Source organism: Plasmodium sp. gorilla clade G2 (genome assembly GCF_900097015.1).
Source record: "Plasmodium sp. gorilla clade G2 genome assembly, chromosome: 8".
In the NCBI taxonomy this organism is placed as follows: Eukaryota; Apicomplexa; class Aconoidasida; order Haemosporida; family Plasmodiidae; genus Plasmodium; species Plasmodium adleri (nom. inval.).
Window position 1 is genome coordinate 1195410 of NC_041700.1, and position 22755 is coordinate 1218164.

Here is a 22755-nt window from a genome sequence, read left to right on the forward strand (position 1 = left end):
ATTTTGTAATAAATAAAAAATTATTTCTTCATTATATTAATTGAACTAAAGTAATTCAAGTTTAATATTTATTTAACATATAATTTAAGAGATATAAATAAATATTTATATAAGACAAGTTTAAAGATATTGTATATATATATATATAATATTTTTTTAATTAAACATTTAATTGAAATGTTCACATTTAACAAAAACAAAAAAAATTCATGATAAAATTTATTATGATATAATAGTTAAAAAATAATTGAAAGTAATAATATAATAACATATGATATCAAAAAAAAATTGATAAAAAATATGAGGATAAGTATAAAAATATGTATTTTTATTATATAAATGGAGATCATTAAAAAGAAAAAAATTAAAATAATAAAAATGTTTTTATATTAAATTATTAATATACTTCTTTACAAATTTCAATATTTTTTATTTTAATTTATTTTTTATTCATTTTTTGATGTTGTGATATAATATATATAATATATATTATTATATGCATATATATATATATATATATATATATATATATTGTTGATATATATATTTAAATAGGTCTTATTATATAATATTTGTAATATATAAATTAAATGAATTCTTTTTTTATATGAACCTTTCCTTATATATATACTTTTTTATGAAAAAAAAAAAAAAATAAATAAATAAAATATAAGATTTATATATTATGAAAGAATAAGGACATAATAATAAATAAAATAATATTATTCTCATTAAATATGTCCTTTTTTTTTTTTTTTTTTCTATAATATGATAATCATGTTATAAATTTATAATACATATATATTATTATATATGTATTCCCATATTTATATATTTCTATAATATATATTAATTTATACATTTTATATGATATAATTTCGTTTTATTTTTTTAATTTTTATATATTAATATTTATATATGTTTACGAATTTTTATATTTAAAAAAATATATAATTAAATTATGTTAATATATACATATTATCTTTTAATATGTGTTCCGAATAAATTACCTATATTTGTATATTTATATTTTAGTGATATATGATATGATATTCATAATATAAATTGAATACTGTAATATATATGATTTTCCTTTTTCGTTTTATGTTTGTATGTTTCTTTTTTTATTATTCTTTGTCTATTATAATAACATTTAAGATAACATATTTTGATAATTTTAAATTATATTATTTTTATATTGTATTTATAAATTATAAATATCATTATTCCTAAGAAAAAAAAATATATATTTTTTGTTTACACCAAGTTTATATATATATATAACTACAAAATAAATATCTATAACTGGTTAAAATATATGTTTGATTATTATAAATATAAATTTAAAAAGGGATGTTTACCCTATTTTTTAGTAATTAATGTTTTTATTGTTATTATCCTTGGATCTATATATGTGACTTTTCTTGTATGTAAATAAAAAAATATAAATATTATGTAGATTAAATGTTTTTCATATGTGTTATATATATATATATATATATATATATATATATATATGTATTTGTTTTTTTTTTAGGATAAAAGTACGTATATAGGAAATTCATTTATTGCAACCGTCAATTTTTATAGATATGGAAGAAGTTTATATGCCACAGAACGATTAAGTGAAATTTTTGGTATTCCTTCTAAGGATAAAATAAGGAGTAAATTAAATATAAAAGGGAATGAAGAAGACGATCTCATATTAATAAATAGATTTGTAGATGAAGATGAGTGTAATGCTTTTTTATATATTACAAATCTGATGAAGGATTTAAAAAAATATAAATTATGGAATAATTATAGTGTCATTCCACATATTAATGAATACAATATAGTGAATAAAAATAAGATTGATGAAAAATTAGATAATGAAATTAATAAAATGAAAAGATTTTCAAATGATAATAAAAATATAATGTATAATATATGGTTTAAAGTAATGAATAATGAAAGAACGAAATATTATTCTTTAAAAAATATATTGAAAAATACCTACAAGGAATTGAAATATCTATATAAAATTCGTCGAAGACTCAGAAAGAGAAGATGGAATAAATGTAATAATATTATTTATATATATGGATATTTTATTGAGTTAATGTTGAATGAAATGTTTGAAGATTGGTTTAATGAAGGAGATTTTTTTTTGGATGATTTTAAATTGTTAATAAATTCAAATAGAATTGCATGGAAAGCATTAACAAATCATGTTCATTATTCTTGTAAAAATATTATGACTCAAGGTTTGCAAGATGTAATACGAACCAAAAATGAAAAACGTAATTATAATAATATAAATAAAAGTACAGAAAAAAGAAAAAGGAGAAATAAAAATGAAAACATTTTATGTGTTAAGATGCAAAATATGGACAATTATAAGAAATCAATATTATCATTGAAATATAATAAATATCCACCATATGATTATAAAGATTCTATTGGTGAAGAACTAAATATTGATGAAAAGAAAAAATATTTTAACGTTAAAGAGAAGAGACATAAAAGAGACAAATTGAGAGGTACATATATGGAATATGAAAATGTGAAAGAATGCATGAAGCAAAAAGAAAAAAAATTAAATGAATCTATAGTAAATAATTCAGATTTATATAAATACAAATCATATAATATACCAACAAATGATATAAAATCTAATAATATCCAATCAAATGATATAAAATCTAATAATATCCAATCAAATGATATAACATCAGATAATTTTAAATCAAGAAAATCACGAAATTTAGAAGAGGCAGAAAGTATTTTACCAAATGAGACACATTTTAATAATTGTAATAAAAAAAAAGCATATTATTTAGATGAAGAATGCGATGAATTATTTTCTAATAAAAATTCGAAACAAAAGGTTAATGATAATGCAGATGAAGGTCCTTCCAACTCACGAAGTTTTTATGGTGATACAAAATATTATGATATATTAAATGTGAAACCAGATGCAAGTTTCAAGGATATAAAAGATAGCTTTTATAAATTAGCTTTAAAATATCATCCAGATAAAAATGAAAATAATATTGAAGCGAAAATAATGTTTCAGAAGATAAACGAAGCTTATCAAGTATTAAGTGATGAAGATCAAAGGAGAAAATACGATGAAGGAGAATTCAATGAAGTAAATGACACTTTATTTATGGATCCATTAATTTTTTTTATGATGTTATTTACTTCAGAAGAATTATTTGATTATATTGGAACATTAAGAATTGCTACCTTTGTAGCTTTGTTATTCAAACACGATTTTTTTGTTAATGGAGTTTTAACAACAAAAAACATAATAAATAAAGGAATTGAAAAGGAACAGAAAAAAAGGGAAGTAGAACTAGCTATATTATTAAGAGAACGATTACAACCATATGTTGATAGTAATGAAGATTGGGTTGAAAATATGGAGAATGAAATTAAAAAGTTGTTTTCATCCCCATTTTCGTGTTCCATATTAGAATCCATAGGTTGGACGTATGAAAACGTGTCCAAAGTATATATAGATGAAATCAAAAATAAGTGGGGTATAGGTTTATCTTTTGCAAATATAAAATTAGCTTATAGAACTGTGCGAGCTGTATATTCTCATGTAAGATCTTTTTTTAATATTATTTTTACAATAAAGAAATTAAAACGAGCTTATGAAATTATGGATTCCATAATAGATGGTAAAGATATTAATGAGCCTATTTCAAATGAGGCTAATAGTATAACATGTGATTCAGAGGGTAGCTCCGATTACAATGTAATTACACCTGATAATATCAAAAAGGATACAATATCTAATAATTTTAATAATAATCATAGTGAACATGAAAATAATAGGAAAAATGTAATCGAAACGTGTAGTACAATTAGTAAATATAATAATAAAAATGATTTAAATGATAATAATTCTCCTGTAACATATGAAGAAAAAAATAAAATTTTACAATCCTTCATAATTGAATTACTAACAGTAATTTTATGGGATATAGAAACAACAGTTAGGAATGCTTCTGAAAAGTTTTTAAAAGATGAAGGAGTAGATATATATGTGAGACTAAAAAGAGCAGAAGGAATGTGTATTTTAGGGAAATTAATGCAAAAATGGGCAAAAACAAAAAAAAATGATAAAGATATAAATAAATTCGATTTTATAAATCATACAAAAGAGGCATTTGAAAAAGCATCATGTGTAGATGTTGACGAAGTTGATTAAAAATATGTTTTTCTTTTTCTTTTTATTTTTTTCATTGTTTTTTTTTTTTTTTTATTCTTTTTATAATATTTTGTTTATTATGCAGAATATAACTACTTATTAATTAATTAATATTTCTTAAAAATGTTTTTAATAGAATTAGTTAATTATTGTATGTATATTATTGTATATATATTACATTGAGTTGTTACATATACATATTATTTGTGTGTTTATATTTTTAAAAATGTATTTTATAATAAGATGCTACACTTATATAAAGAAATATAAATATATAAGACAAAATATAAATATAAATTTGTAACATTAAAAGGAATAATGAAAAAGAAAAAAAAATATATATGTATATTTAATATGCATATACATGGAAAAAATATATAATTATTTTTCTGTATTGTCAAGTTATTAAAGTGTATAAATATTATATAATAAAGAAAAATGTAATTTTTTGTTTTTTTCTTAATAAATATAAGTTACTACCTTAATGAAGTTATCATTCTGTTCATTAAGCATGTTCGGATTTTAGGGGGAGCTGTAAAACATACAACATCAAATATGCAAAGCGTCATATATCTTATCCTTTTTTTTTGGACATATTGGATTGAACATACCAATTAATTTATATATATATATATATATTAAAATATAATCATTTTTTTTTTTTTTTTTTTTTAAATGTATTTATTATTCATTTATATTTCATTATTTTTAATTTATATTTGAACATTCATTTTTACCTTATATGTATAAATATATTCTTAAAAGGTATTTTTCTTTCTTTCATATTTATGACAAATTAAGATACTTTAATTTTACACAAATGAAAAATATGAAGTATACACATTTCAGTATAAAAGTTTTTATATTCTTATGTTTCTCATAAATTTATGATTATAATTCTACTTTATTATATTTTCCTCTTTTTTTGTAATAATTATGTCTGAAATCGTATTCAAGGAAACTCCTATGTATTGAAAAATATTTATATAAAATTAAATAAAAAAAAAAAAATTAAACTATGAACATATTTGTACCATATAATTTGAGAATACATAAAAAAAAATTTGATAATAATGAAAAGTTGATTTGAAAAATTAAAAAAAATTATATCAATGATATATATTATATAAGTATATAAATTTTTTTTTCTTTTTAGCTATTGAAATTTAAGGAAAATATTTTTAAGTAATCTATATTAAGATGAAAATTTATTTTTGCGAAAATTTTGTAAATATATATAAATATAAATAATAATATATATATATATATATATATATATTTATATGTAGAAATTTTTTTTTTTTTTTTTTTTTTTTTGTTAAATAATCATGTCCGCAAAAAATCTTCGGTGTATCATCGTGTGTACATTTAGTAGAAAAGCTCAATAAAAATATATATATATATATATATATTGCATTATACATGAATTAAATGTACACATTTATTTCCTAATCCTTCTATTATTATTGTGTTAAATGTTTTCCATAAGGTATATGCACATTTTAATATAAAAAAAAAAGTATTTTCATTGTATAGGTTTACATAATATATTGAAAAAGCTGACATATAAATAAAATTAACGAATTGTGATATAGAATAAAATATAAGACAACACGAAATAAGAAAAAGAAATAAAATTTTTTATATGAAAAAAAAAAAAAAAAATATATAATATAAATGAGTATTTGTGAATGAAATCTGAAATAAAAAAAAATATATATTTATATTAATAAATAGATATATGTATAAAAATAACGTTTATATGTGTACGTGGTAAAAGGCAAAATTTTGGTGTACACAAAAATCCAAGAAATTATAAAAATAATAAATAAAGTAAAAAATATTTAAGTATATATAATATTATTAATGAAGAAAAAGAATAAAATAAATAAGATACTTTTATGATATTTTGTAAAAACACTATGAGAACATATTTTCAAAATGATATATGAATTTTAATAAATATTTTATTTATTGTATATAGTATACATGAAATATTAGTTCAAAAATATTTAATATTATGAAGTCTTACTTTTTTGTTGCTTGTTATATAAGAAAATACACTTTTTGAACATTTACAAAAGTAATATTCTATATATTATTCTCTATTTAAATCTTAATATAAATATATTTATTTAAGAAGGAAAAAAAGGAAAATTATAATTTTTTTTTTTTGGAAGGACTAATAAAAATATATTGATTTTATGTGTATTTTTTAAATAAATATACATATAATATATATTTGTTGGTTTAATTTGAACATTTTTTTTACATAATTTATATAATCTTATTTTTACTTTTTATTTTATTTTTTTGATCTGCGGAAGAAAAATTATTGTATAGGGACTATGTTTGATCATTAAAGGATAAGAAAAACTGTAGTGAATATTATTTTTATATTTAGAACAATGTGTTGATGTTTTGAATGATTTTATACTAAAATAAAGAATTATATAAAAATAAGGAAATTTTATGAGGAAGATATATTATATTTTTTTATTTTATTAATAAATTGTGAAAACAAATTGAAGATACAGAAAACATTTTAAAAAAATAATTTTAGACTTTATTAATATATATATATATATATATATATTATATATTTATATGTGTATACCTTTTTGTAAAGATACAAATAACGTTACAATTAAAGAAGGTATAATTATAATATATAAATAATTTTATTTTGCATGTCTAAATATTATTTTATATATATTGAGATTTATAATATTCCTTCTATACAAAACGTTATTATATAATTTCATTATTGTAAACAAAAAAATCCAAAGTTAATTAAATATATAAGGATGAAAATAATATATATATCTCGCAAGAAATAAATATATATTTTAAGAACGTACAACTGATATATATATATATATATATATATATGTGTGTAACAATCTATATCTTATAAATGTTATGTCTTTATTATAAGTTTTGAGCACTTTTATATTTCCTTTATATTTTATTATCCTTATCTATTTTTATAGATATATATTAAAGGATTCAGCATATATTAATATTTTGTTATTTGCAAAAAATATTATTTTATTAGTTGACACTTGAATTAAGATTCATTAATTATTATAAGTTAAAAATTTTTTGTTTACCTTTTCAAGAAATAAAATTAAATAATACAGTCTTAAGGTAACATTATTGATTATTATATATAAGACAATTATATGAATATAGAACATTTATCATATGTATGTGTGTATGATTTTTTTTTTTTTTTTTTTTTATAGGAAAAAAGAACTAATGGAATATATATATATTTTAAGAAAATTTCTTTTCTGTTATTTTTCTGCGATTCTTTTAGGAACTAAATATGAAATTCCAGTAGTATGTTAAAATAAATTTTTACTATCTAGATATGTATATATATGTGAATTTATTTATTTATTTATTATTTATTTATTTATTCATTCATTCATATTTGTAAATTTTATTTGATAAAATTAAATAATTTTTTTTTTTTTTTTTTTCAAAATATATATTAAAATAATTACCTTAATTATTATTTTATAAATTATTTTACAGAGCATATCTGTGTATGATGAAACTCAACATTCAGGAGTAAAATATTTGAATATTTTTTCAAGAATATTATCTGAAACAGAAGAAAATCACATTCCATCATTAAGATGTCATGAATTAAAGTATAAATCGGAAGATGAAATAAATCAAGAAAGTTGTATGAATCGTGAGAAATTTAAAGAATTTGATATTAAAGAAGAAAACGAAGAAGTTCAAATGGATGAATATGAAGAGGATGAGGAAGAAATATTTGAAGAAGAAGAAGAAGAAGAAGAATATATTGATGAGAAAAGTGAAAATTTTGACAATAATGAGGATATTAATGATAAGGAAGATTTAAGTGATCAGGAATATTTAAGTGATAGGGAAGATTTAAATGATAAGGAATATTTAAGTGATAGGGAAGATTTAAATGATCAGGAATATTTAAGTGATAGTGAAGATTTAAATGATCAGGAATATTTAAGTGATAGGGAAGATGTAAGTGATAAGGAATATTTAAGTGGTAGGGAAGATGTAAGTGATAGGGAATATTTAAGTGATAGGGAAGATTTAAGAGATAGGGAAGATTTAAGTGATCAAGAAGATTTAAGTGATCAAGAAGATTTAAATGATAAAGAAGATTTAAGTTATAAAGAAGATTTAAGTGATAAAGAAGATTTAAGTGATAAAGAAGATTTAAGTGATAAAGAAGATTTTAATGATAAGGATGATTTGGATAATATGGATGTTATTAATGATAAGGAGCACAATAATAAGGAAGAATATGATAATAATGGAGAAGAGGAAAAATTTAAGAGAGAAAAATATGATAGAAAAATTATTAATAATATATATAAGGGTAAATGGAATGTGGGTGTAGAAAATAATCAGAATAAATGGATAGATGAAAATCATGAATTAATAGATGAGTGCAATTTGATTAAAAATTGTACAAATGAGAAATGGATAGATTGTGAAAAAATTCATGAAGAATATGAAAAAAAAAAAAATTACGATGATTCAATGTGGGAAAATATTAAAAAGGACGAATATGATAAGTGGGATTTAGGACATCAGAATGAAGAAGATAAATGGGAAATTATAGAGATAGATGACGATACTAATTCAATTATAGAAGAAGAACATGAAGATGAATTAAATAATATTGAAACATATGATGAAAACAAATGGGATTCCTCACAAGATGAAGGAGATAAATCTGATTCTATAGAAGAGAAAAATGATGAAGAACAAGAGAAAATCGAAGAAGAAAAAGATGATGAAAACGTTATTTATGATAAATGGGATTTTATAAGGAATAAAGAAAATAGATGGGGTATTTTGGAAAATCAAAAAGAAAGAATGAGTTTTTCAGAGGAAGATGAAAATAGACTTAATTTAATTGAATTATATTTTGATAATGATTATAATTATAGAGATAGAAAAGATAAAAAGGAAGATTTGATATTAAGTGAACCAGAAAAATTACATGTTATGAAACAAGTGGAGGAAGATAATAAAAATGATGTTATGGAAATGAATAAACATATTAAAAAAGACATAGGAATGTTTTATCTGTACCAAGAAGAATTGAAAAACGAAAATGATAAAGAAGAATTGATAAATAACAGTGATAAAAATAGTAATACAGAAAATTATGAACAAATAAACAAAGAAAGTGATAAACAAATTAATGAAGGATATTATGAAAAAGAAAGAAAATCAAAGAAATTCAAATTAGAAAGTGATTATATTACAGAATCATCTGAAAATATTATTAAAAAAAAAAAAGTTAAAAAAGAGGATAGTAATAATAATAATATTACTACAAAGAAAAATGAAGATATAGATTATAATAGTTTTATAAAAGATTTAAAGGAAGACAAAGTTGACAAACTTTTTAATGCTTTTGGGAGTTATCCATTAAAAAATGATATCCTTGGTTTATGGTGGGAAGCACTTGGAATAATTAAATTAGGTTTTGAATTAATAACAAGAGATTTTAAGAGTTATATGAAAACTTATTTAGATAAATATGAATATAATCATAGAAGAACATATGAATATCCTTTTATATGGAGTTATATTCAATCAACATGGGGAAGATGCATCCTTAATCTTGGAATGGAAATAGCTTCAGAACAAAAAGAATTTTCTAGAAGTTTTTATCATTTACTTAATAAAACAGCTAATGTTGAGGATATTACAAATTTTATTTATTCTGGTATATTGTATTTTGAAAAACTAAGAAAGCGCTTATTATATAAATATAAGCGTACCTTCCGTAGTAAAATTAGGAAATTACCAGATAATGTTTTAAACATGACATTTTACCAAGGTAAACTTATTTAGACAAATAAATAGAGGAGAAATATATATATATATATATATATATATATATATATATATATAATCATAATGCTATTAATATTTAATGTAATATAAATCCAAATAAATAATAGTAAGTATAAATGGACCTTATTTTTATATTTTTTTTTTTTTTTTTAATTTTTAATATTTTTTTTCTTTTTTTTTTTTTTTTTTTTTTTTTTTTAATTAACATATTTTGATGGATTTATATTATTTCTATATGTTACAATATCCTAATTTATATATAATATTAAATTATACGTTGGATATTGTGTTTAAAACATATAAAAAAAATATTAAACATTATGAAAAAGTAGTTATGGTATATATATAAAATATATATTAGATTAAATTAGAAAAGGTAATATACCAATATAAAACCATATCATATTAGAAGTAAAATACATTAATATATATAACATTTTAGTTTTTATATTGAAGTGTATATATATTATCTATCTTATTATTATTTTTTTAAAGAAAAATTATTCATTATTTTGAAAAATATATAAAATCATATGCATTCAAACCAGAAGAAGAGTAATACGTATACATTATTTTTTGAAATTAAAATGAATATATACATATTGGACTATTTATTATATATATATATATGTATATGTTTTATTTTTCAACTATTAAAATTTATTGAAACATTGAAAAAACAAAAACAAAAAACACATATATTTCTTCTTATGTTACATCATATAATTTGTTCTGCATAATAATACAGATATTATTCTTTTGGGTTAATATATGTAGGTCATTGATTTATAATTATATTCAAATAGCAATAAAATGATAAAATATATGTTACATTTTACAATATCGTCAAAATATAATTATAGTATGTTATTTATATTTATATATCATATTGAGAAAGGTTGTATAAGATATTATAGTCTTTTATATTATATATATAACATTTTTATGATGCTTTAATATATATATATATATATATATATATATGCCATAAAAATGGAGTAGCATAAAATTATGCTGATATAATTATAAACACCCTAATAAATAACATACACATCAAAATATTTTAGTTGATTATAAATTATAATTTTGTTATCAAATTTATTTTATTTATTTTTTTAATTATTTATTTATTATATATAACATAATATATAGTTTGAAATATTTCCATAATTCTTACTATATAATTCTTTTCTTTTTTTATTTATTTGTTCAATTTGAGTCCTACAAAAAAAAAAAAAAAAAAAAAAAAAAACGTTTTTAAACCTATAATAAATTTATATCAAGTGTTGTTAAATTAGTTAAATACATAAAGTTGAATTAATTATCGTGTTATATTATTGACAATTTACTTCTATATTTTTAATAATGGTATTTATAATATAACAAATATTTAGGTGTGCAGAATGCACATAATAAAATCTTAAGTAGTTTATGTATTTATACAAAATGTTTCATTTTTTTATATAAAAACATACTTTATAAAATTTGATTATTTGTTTAAAAAATTATACATAAAATTAACAAATGAGAAATGTATATAAAAGAAATATATATGATTGAAATAAGGATAGAATTAAAATATATAGAAAGTATGTTAATTAATAACATTATGCATATTGAATGTATTAAAATATATACATAAATGAATAATATATATATATATATATATATGTGTTAAATATTTTATTTCTTTTAATGTATATTATTTTATTTTTTTTATATTGATTTTTATTTATTTTTGATTTTATTTTATTTTGTCTATTACTTCTTATAGCAACTCTCTTTTGTTCAGTTTTTCAATTTCTTTTTTTTTTTTTTTTTGTTTCTTCTGTTGCTTTTTAAGTTCTTTCAGTTTTTCTTTAATTTTTCGTCTTTGTCTATTTTCCTTTGCTGTATCAAAATCCCTATAAATTTCTCTTTCTGGGTATTGTAAATAATATAGATCATCTTCTAAATTTTCCAAATCAATAATAGTACAAATAACATGGTTCTTTGAGTATTTTTCGATATCCTTTTCAATTTTCTTATATAACTTAAGTTGATATCCTGGCTCTCTTTTCCACAAATAATAATATACCAATTCTTTGAATATATTTTTCACATTTTCTGTAAGCTTCATGGAATCTATTATTTCATCTGCGTATTTTTTTTTTTCATGATATATGTGGTTACCTACTTTTAAATCATATAAACTTTTTTCTATTAATTGTTGCATATTTAATGGAGCAGTTTGTTCTTCGCTATTTTTAATTTTAATATTATTACTAGTTTTAGTACTATCGTTATTGTTATTATTATCTATATTTTCTTTTCTCACTCCATTTCTTAAGGAAGTTGGTTTTATAGGTATCGTTTCATAATTGACACCATCTTCATCAGTATCATTTGAAGCTTTAGAATTAGATTGATCATTTATATGTACTTTATCATATTTATTTATTTTATCGTTTTCATAGTTTTTATTATTTTTATGATATTTATTATTTTGATAAGGTTTATTTTGTCCTTTTTCATCTTCATCTTCTTCATCATCTTCATTTTTATCTTCATAATCTTTATCATCTTCATCATCTTCATCATCTTCATCATTTTCATTATCATATCCTTCATGTTCTTTGTTTTCAACATCTTCTACATTTTCTTCATTTATTCTCAATCCATTTAATGAATCATCTGGAATTCTTTCTGTTAATAATCTTAAATGTGGATGATTTAATAAATTATTTATCCTTTCTTTTATTTCAACATATTTATGAAGTGTATTCTAAAAATAAAAGGTTTATAAATATCAAATATAATAAAAAGGAACATTATATAAGTGAAATTATTATATATATTTACATAATAATTAAATTCATAAAGTTATATTTTAATGCCCCTATATATATATATATATATATATATATATTGAACATATTTATAATTATCTTACATTTCCAGGTGATAATATGCAAATTAGTAGAACAATAAATAAAAATAATTTGCTATATAAAATACCCATCTTTATAATAAACTGAATATTTATAATTTAAACTATTTACTATATATATAATTCTAATATATAAATATAACCAAAATTAAAAAAAATATATATATAAATACAAAATAGTATTTTTTTCTTTTTTTTTTTTTTTTCTTTAGATAACATAAATTTATTATTTTTATGGTGTGTTAAAGAAAGGTCATGTTTATATTTTTTTTTATTTTGATCCGTTTATAATTTTTAAGAAATTATTATACCTAATATTTTAATAATATTTTCACCCAAAATATAAAATACATATTTTTAATGTTTTATAGTACTTTTTATTTTATAGAATGATAACATGTTAATTAAATTTTAAACTGAGCTATAAACCAAATTAATATATAAGTATTGCATGAACCTATAGTTATATATATGGTAATTTCTATAGTTTTTATAAAATATTATTATATTATTTTATAAATAGAATATGGTTTTAAAGTGTATACAATTTATTATAAATTTTAGTGAGTAGGTAAAAACATGTTATAACATTTAATATTATTTCCTATAATATTAGTATATTTACACAATTTTTTTTTTAACATCATTTAATCAATTTAATATTAGGGTTATTAATATCTATATATATAAATATATATAAACACATAATAATATTGTAACTATATTTTTATCAAGTTTAAATGATATTTATAAGAAAAAAAAAATATATATATATTGTTATTATTAATTTATTCCTATGTGTATATATATAGATAACTTTTATGATTCACATGTTTTTCATTTAATAGTAATTTTATGTTTTTCTTTTCTTTTTTTTTTTTTATATATCTTGTGTACTATTTAAAATTTGAAGTATATATTTTATATAAGAAGAAATATATGGCAAATATTATAATTAAATAATTAACATATATGATTAGATGGAAACGTGTTTCTTTTTTCTTTTTCTTTTTTTTTTTTTTTTTTTGTAAAATATATGAGCAAAATTATTAATTTATATAAAGAAAAAGGATAAAAAATTAAAAAAATATAAAAATGAATAAGGAAAAAAAACTAATAAATAAATATCAATATTAATGTGAAAAATGCATTGTTTAATTTTACCCTAGTTTCCTAAAAATATATATATATATATGTATATAGATATAAAAATATTTTTAACATTATTATATAATTTAAATTATTAAAATAACAGGTTAATAATTAAAATATTTTTTGTTTTAATAATTATTGTGTTTTTATGTAATTTATATAAAATTTAATATAACTCGAATATAAAATATGCAACTGGTTTAATATTTATTTATTTAATTTTTTTTTTTTACACCATTTATTTTTTAAATTACGTATTTATTAAAAACATGTCTTAGAATCAAGGAAGTATATTTTTAAAATATTATTTTATTAAAAATAAAAACATTGATATAAGTATTTTTATATTATATATCGAATAAATATATACCTTAAGAGAAATGTTCTCTATTTAGAAAATGTATATATTATTGTAGATATGATAGAGATTTATAAAACTGTATAAGGTTATTTATAAATATAATATATTAAGAATGTATAGAATATGTTAACACATGTTGTGTAATAGGCTAAATATAACCATATATTATCTTTTTACTTAATCTTTGTATTTGTAATAAATGAGTTTGATTAAATGGTAATACAAACATATATATATATATATATATATATATATATATATATATTTTTATTGGTGTAAAAATTTTCTGATATAAATAATAAAAGATATGTTAAATAAAATATTATATATATAAATATTTATATATTCCTTTATTTTATTCACACTGATATACGATATTAATATTAAGAAAAATATGAAATATTTATCTAAATAAGTAATGTAAAGTAAAAAAAAAGAAAAAAGAAAAAATGGAATATATATATATATTATTAGGAAATAAAGGAAAACTATGTTTTATTATTTGTTTGTTAAAACAAATATATGTAATTTATAATTTATAATATGTAAAAAAATAAATTTATATGTTTATATGTTAAATATTATGAAGATACAAAATGAAGATGATGAAGAAGATGAAGATGAAACGGACAAAATAAACCTTATCAAAATAATAAATCATCATTACAAAAATAATAAAAACTATGGAAACGATAAATACCAATAGAATATGCATAAAGTACATAATAAAACTGTCAATCTAATTCTCAAAGCTCTCAAATGATCACTGATGAAGATGGTACTGTCCAATTTGAACCGATACCTCATAAAACCAACTTCCCTTAAGAAATGAGGATGAAGAAAAAAAAAATCAGTAGATCACATAAACTAACGATGTACTAAAACCTAGTTAATCATAAAATTAAACAATAGCGAGAACAAACTGCTCACTTAAATATCAACAATTAATAGAAAAATTTATACTGATATTTAAACAGTAGGCTACCCCACATATATCCATGAAAAAAAAACTTACGGTCAGATGAAATAATAGATTCCCATGAAGCTTACAGAACAATGTGAATAAATACTATTCAAAGAATTCCGTATACTTATTATTTGTGGAAAAGAAGCCCAGGATATCCCAACTTAAAAGTCTATATAAGAAATTGAAAAGGATATCGAAAATATACATCCAAAGAACCATGTTATTTGTACTATTAGTTGGATTTGGAACATTTAGCAGAGATGATCTACTTATTATTTACAATACCCCGAAAGAGAACTTTATAGGGATTCGATACAGCAAAGGAACATAGCAAAGACGAAAATTAAAGAAACTGGAAAGACTTAAAAGCACAGAAGAACAAAAAAAAAAAAAAAATAAAATTGAAAACAACTGAACAAAGAGAGTTGCTATAAGAAGTAATAGACAAAATAAAATAAAATCAAAAATAAATAAAAATCAATATAAAAAATAAAATAATATACATTAAAAGAATAAAATATTTAACACATATATATATATATAATATATTATTCATCTTATGTATAATTTTAATACATTCAATATGCATAATGTTATTAATTACATACTTTCTATATATTTTAATTCTATCCTTATTTCAATCATATATATTTCTTTTATATCATTTCTCATTTGTTAATTTTATGTATAATTTTTTAAACAAATAATCAAATTTTATAAAGTATGTTTTATATAAAAAAATGAAACATTTTGTATACAATAAATAAACTACTTAAGATTTTATTATGTGCATTCTGCACACCTAAATATTTGTTATATTATAAATACCATTATTAAAATATAGAAGTAAATTGTCATTCTTTAAAATATAACACATAATTAATTCAACTTTAATGTATTTAACTAATTTAACAACACTTGATACTAAATTTATTATAGGTTTAAAAACGTTTTTTTTTTTTTTTTTTTTTTTTTTTTTGTAGGACTCAAACTTGAACAAATAAAAAAAAAACGAAAAGAATTATATAGTAAGCAATTCATGGAAAATTTTCAACTATATATTATGTTATATATATATAAATAAATAATTAAAAAAATAAATAAATAAATTTGATAACAAAATTATCAATTTATAATCAACTAAAATATTTTGATGTGTTATGTTATTTATTAGCGGTGTTTATAATTATATCAGCATAATTTTATGGCTACTCCATTTTTATGGCATATATTCTAATTATTATAATATATTAAAGCATCATAAAAATGTCTATATAAATAATATAAAGGACTATAATATCTTATACAACCTTTCTCAATATGAATATTACACATCTACCAATAACATACTATATTCAATATTTTGACGATATTGTAAAATGTAACATATATTTTATCATCATTTATTGCTATTTGAATATAATTAATAAATCAATGACCTACATATATTAACCCAAAAGAATAATATCTGTACTTATTATGCAGAACAAATAGTATGATGTACACATAAGAAGAAAGAAATATATGTGTTTTCTTTGTTTTCTGTTTTTTCAATGTTTCAATAAATTCTTAATAGTTGAAAAATAAAACATATACTATATATATATACTAATAAATAGTCCAATATGGATATATTCATTTTAATTTCAAAAAATAACATGTATACGTTATTACTCTTCTTCTGGTTTGAATGCATATGATTTTATATATTTTTCAAATAATGAATAATTTTTCTTTAAAAATAATAATAAGATAGATAATACTCATAATACACTTCAATATCTAAACACTAAAAGTGTTATATATATTAACTGTATTTTACTTCTAATATGATATGGTTTTATATTGGTCATACTCCACTTTCTCTATTTAATCTAATATATATTTTATATATATATACCATAACTACTTTTCAATAATGTTTAATATTTTTTTTATAATGTTTTAAACACAATATCCAACGTATAATTTAATATTATATTATAAATTAGGATATTGTAACATATAGAAATAATATAAACTCCATCAAATATGTTCCATTAAAAAAAAAAAAAAAAAAAAAAAAAAAAAAAAAAAAAAAAAAAAATTAAAAAACAAAAAAATATAAAATAAGGTCCATTTTATACTTCTTACTATTATTTATTTGGATTCTATTATACACTTAAATATTAATAGCATTATGATTATATAATATATATATACTATATATATATATCTATATATATACTATATTCTCCTCTATTTATTTGTCTAAATAATTTACCTTGGTAACAATGTCATGTTTAAAACATTATCTGTAATCTTCCTAATTTTACTACGGAAGGTACGCTTATATTTACCTATACCATCACCCAGCGCTTCTTTCATTAGTGTTCTTTCAAAATAACAATATAACCCAGATACAATACAAATTTCGTGTAATATCCTCAAACATTACCGCTGGTTTTTTAAAGTAAATGACTAACAAACAAAAATAAATTTATACTGTTATACCTGCTTATTTCCCGTTTTTTGTAATACTTGTGTATCGAACGAAAAAACTAAAGTCATATTTCACCACATATTTTTTATATAATATATCCTAATGATCTAAGCTGAGTTGTCGCCATTATCAATCACACGATTACAAACCTCAAGACGTCTTTTTACTACAAATCATAAAACTGTGAGGTTACATATCCTTAATGTCTGCTTAAGTCGTGAGTATCAGTTCGGAAATAAAATATACACTTATTTACCGTCTTATCTTTTTTATAACTCTAATCCTTTTTGAAAAGTTCTTATATTCGAGTACTTCTTCAATTTTTAACATAACATATATACTACTCGTGTATAGTTTTCTTATTGAGACATTGTATCAAATTTGGGGAATGGGTTCAATCTAAATTAACTTACGGCTAAAATACGTTGCAAAAGTAGACGTACGCTTACACCATATAATATACATACCCCTATGGCCCTCTTACCCCCGATAGAATACGACATCTTAGCTGTCGTTACCCCACTGCAATAAGTATTTCCACGTTTTTCATAAGTTGAAATACTGCTTAAAAGCAAAAAATGTTATTTAAGAAGATTGACAGCTTACCTACACCACCCCCGAACCCCTTTTATTGATTGTTTACAATTATTCTTATTATGCTCCACCACTTTCTTCATTTTCCTTTTGACCCCTACGTCATCCCCCACCGGGCCTCCTTTCACAGAAAAATGCCAACGGGGTAATAATTCTTATAGCACAAACCCATTTAAGGTACCAGATTTTTATTTATTGTCTGTCTTATTGTAATCTGTTTCCGTTTCTTCTGACAGGTCGCCAAGGATCACCTTAAAATTCAAATAATTGTTTTTAGTATATCAACCCATGCCTCAACGACTACTCTCCTCACTACTGCGATGCCCATTTTCACCGGTTGGTCAATATATTATACAACCCACATATATTGAAAAAACTATATAACCATATACTATACCATATATTATCATTGTTATACTTCTTTAACATACTTCAAGTATAACTAGTAAAATACAATAGAAAACTCTCTTTATATAATCATATTCATGTCTTAGTATTGCCTAACAAAAGATTACTTCACATAATAAACTATACCCTATATCACCTATCTAGTACTTACTCTGCCTATTCAAAGCAAAAAGCATAATACTTCCAGGAATGATTTAACAATATTAATACTAATTCCCACCTGGCAAAAAAAACATGAAATACCACCCAAAATGATTCCCAACCAATACTACAAAAGGACACCTGCATGTCAAGAAATATATAATCAAGATATACATTTATCACTCTCGATACACTCAACCAGCATTCTGCGCAACATAATATATTTAATATCACGGAAATAAATAAACGCATATAAAAATTAAAACATATACTTTAAAATATTGAGTTCATCCGTTAATATCACTACCAAGTATATACAACAATTGTAATCACTCAATAAAATCCAATAAATTATGTTACTATACTATATATTACTACCCCCTATAATTACACATTTTGTACAAACTATTCTTTTTTTTTTCATGGTTCTAATTTTAACCTATACTCGCTATTCATTACTTATGATTTCTTCTCTAACATTTAACCATTTCGTTTTTTCCTTTTTTTATAATATACACATTGTAATAACCAAAATTAAAATTATAAATAATTCAACATAATAAAATACGAAAAAGTGTATCAACTCTTTAATATTACATACATATATGGTGCAGTATATATATAAGTTATTTCTTATTACTTCATTCTATTTTAAATTTTTTTTTTTTTAATTTAATATTAATTTTTATAAGTACCTCCTATTATTCTTGGCACTCGATCATTCATAAATAATAATATACTAATTGACGGAATGTTCAAAATCTTACAATAGTCGCAATGTACTGTCCCTTCCCATAGGCTAATATTTTTGCAATGTAGGTTTTTTACTTCTGTTATATACTGCACCTACCCGTTGAAAATCTGTCATACTTCCATTATCACCCTAACATGAAATAGAATGGAAAAACTTCAACATGTTTCTTTTTTATTTTGTCAGGAAACGCTTGTATAAACCTCTCACTACGCTATTTGTCTATTTATCATAGCTTACCTATATTTACTTCCAATTTATACTGTATCGGTTACCTTTTGAGTAGCTCTATTAAATAATATAACGAAAAAACAAAAAAACAAATAATATATATATCATGTATATAAAAGCAACATTTTTTTATGGTATATTCAATATATATGCTTAAAAAAGATTACAATATATTAATATATTATAGGTATTTATAATTGAGGTAAATAATATAATACAAAATGCATTGTTTAATTTAATTTAATTTAATTTTTTTTTGAAGTATATCTTTATATTAATATTTTTTAATTTATATGGATAAAATATATATAAATTTATTATTATGTTCTAGAAGAACATACATCTTTTAGGTTCGTGCAATTTCATATTAATGATTAAAGTATAAAAAAAAAATAATTAGTAATAAATATTTCATGCTTTTATTAAGATTATGTTAAATATAATTACTAAAGCTAATAATTACACACTTAAAAATAAAAAGATGCATTTTTTAATTTTATAATTATACATTATATTTGTTTATAATAAGTCTATTATAAATAATTTATTAAAATGTCTTTTAATTAAAATTAATATACACTTATATATATTAAGTTCAATTAATGATAGTTTATATAGTGTGATGCAAGAATATAATTATATTCTATATATAATAGAATTTTATAAATGTATAAGATTTTACTATATATATATATATATAAGTCTATGTAAAAAGAACAAAGAAAAAAAAAAAAAAAAAAGCTATAAATTAATATAAATTGCATATATATATATATATATATATATATATATATATATATATATATATCTTATTAGTTTTATAAACCTAAGGCCTATTATTAAAATCATATATTGAAATATTTCATATAATAATTTAACTTATGGTTTGCTGATATATATATATATTTATTCATTTAGGTATAGATTAACATTATTATTTTAAAAATTTATTATAATATAAATTATAATAAAATACAATTTATAAATTATATATTTATTTATGAAGAAAATAACTTGTAAATAGATTTTTGTATTAATATAAAATATATATGAATAGACATTTTTAGTAATATATATTAATTAAATAAAATTCATATATTATATTAATCGAATATTTAATTCACAAAAATAATGAGCATAATTTGGTGTATTTTAAATTATTGTAATATAAAATATAGCTTATATTATTTTTTATTTTGGAAAAAAAAAAATACAAAAAGAAAAATAATTTTAAATATGAAATAAATTAATATCATTCCTTATCTGGGTCTATATACATGTATAGAATTGTAAATGTATAAATAATTATGTCGGTATTATATATTATTATATTTAATTTGGAAATATATTAAAAAATTTCATAATGTTCATAATATTATATTACATACATTATATATGTATATAAAATTAATATGAAGAAGAAATTATTGCTTAATAAAAAAAATAAAAGAGAATGTAATATATAATGTATGTGTAACTTACAGATTATTAAAATTTTTTTAATAATAAATTGATAATTAGGAAATTACATATTATTAAGTAGGATCAAATAACTTAACAATTTTATATGGCTAATATTAAAATATTAATTGAAAATATTTTAGAATTTTTTTTATTATTATTATAATTATATATATACGTTTAATTATTATATGCAAACACATTTTGTGAATATTCTATTATTATATTTATTGTTTTAATTTTATTATGTTATAATAATAATTATTATTTTAAATATAAGTACCTATTTTAATTTAGAAAATACTTATTATAAGTGTTTATTGAGAAAAATCTAAGCAATTTTTTGTAATAAAATCTTTAGATTATTAATCATTGGTTTATGGAAAATATATTTAATTATACGATTTATTTATTCACCTATATTATTATAATCCTTTTTTTGGATTTCATAAAAAGTGTAAAAATAATAATTTTCTGTAACAAATATAGGGCAATGAGTTTATTGAACTAAATCGAGGCATTATATAGTAAATTTTGATCTATAAAATGATGTTCATAATATTTGGAAAATGAAATTGATAATTTTATATATATATATATATATATATATAAATATATATATATATATATATATATATATATATATTTGTGAAAAAAAAAAGAAATGAATTTTAACATTATTATATATTTTTATATTTTTGGAATAACCTTGTATTTATTAATATATCGTACTTTTAGTTATTTTTATATTTTCCTATATTAGTTATTTTTATATTTTCCTATATTATGAAAAATTTCATATTAATTATATTAGATTGAACTTATATAAAATTATAGTATATTTTTTTTATATATTTTTCTTATTTATATAATTTACAATTTTTTTTTTTTTTTTTCTGTTTTAATAAAAATTGATTAAATATAAATTCACTAAAACGAGTGAATTATAATAATTTTAGATATTTTTGTTAAAATGAATATTATATATATTTTTTTAGAACTATAATATTTTTATATATTACTATTAAGAATAATATATATATTTTTATGCGTTTATTTATATTATAAAATAACATGGGAATTTAATATATATATATTATATAATTGTTATGATTTTATAAATATATTATTACAATATATTTAAAGTTAAAAACTTTTTGAAGGGTACACATATATATATATATATATATATAATAT

The 22755-nt window shown here is 19.0% G+C and overlaps 3 protein-coding genes across 3 annotated transcripts; 2 read left to right on the plus strand and 1 right to left on the minus strand.

Moving 5' to 3' along the window:
- Positions 1 to 1318: 1318 nt before the first annotated feature.
- PADL01_0830400 (DnaJ protein, putative) lies at positions 1319 to 4204 on the plus strand (the record flags this gene model as incomplete). Its single annotated transcript, XM_028681654.1, has 2 exons — positions 1319 to 1426; positions 1538 to 4204. The coding sequence occupies 2 exons, from the start codon at positions 1319 to 1321 to the stop codon at positions 4202 to 4204; spliced, it is 2775 nt and encodes a 924-aa protein (XP_028538011.1).
- A 3261-nt stretch (positions 4205 to 7465) lies between these two features.
- On the plus strand, positions 7466 to 10078 carry PADL01_0830500 (Plasmodium exported protein, unknown function; the record flags this gene model as incomplete). The annotated part of the gene is made up of 2 exons (XM_028681655.1): positions 7466 to 7549; positions 7748 to 10078. The coding sequence occupies 2 exons, from the start codon at positions 7466 to 7468 to the stop codon at positions 10076 to 10078; spliced, it is 2415 nt and encodes an 804-aa protein (XP_028538012.1).
- A 1771-nt stretch (positions 10079 to 11849) lies between these two features.
- On the minus strand, positions 11850 to 13082 carry PADL01_0830600 (Plasmodium exported protein, unknown function; the record flags this gene model as incomplete). The annotated part of the gene is made up of 2 exons (XM_028681656.1): positions 11850 to 12845; positions 13014 to 13082. 2 exons carry the CDS (start codon positions 13080 to 13082, stop codon positions 11850 to 11852), a joined length of 1065 nt encoding a protein of 354 aa, XP_028538013.1.
- Between the last annotated feature and the right edge of the window lie 9673 nt (positions 13083 to 22755).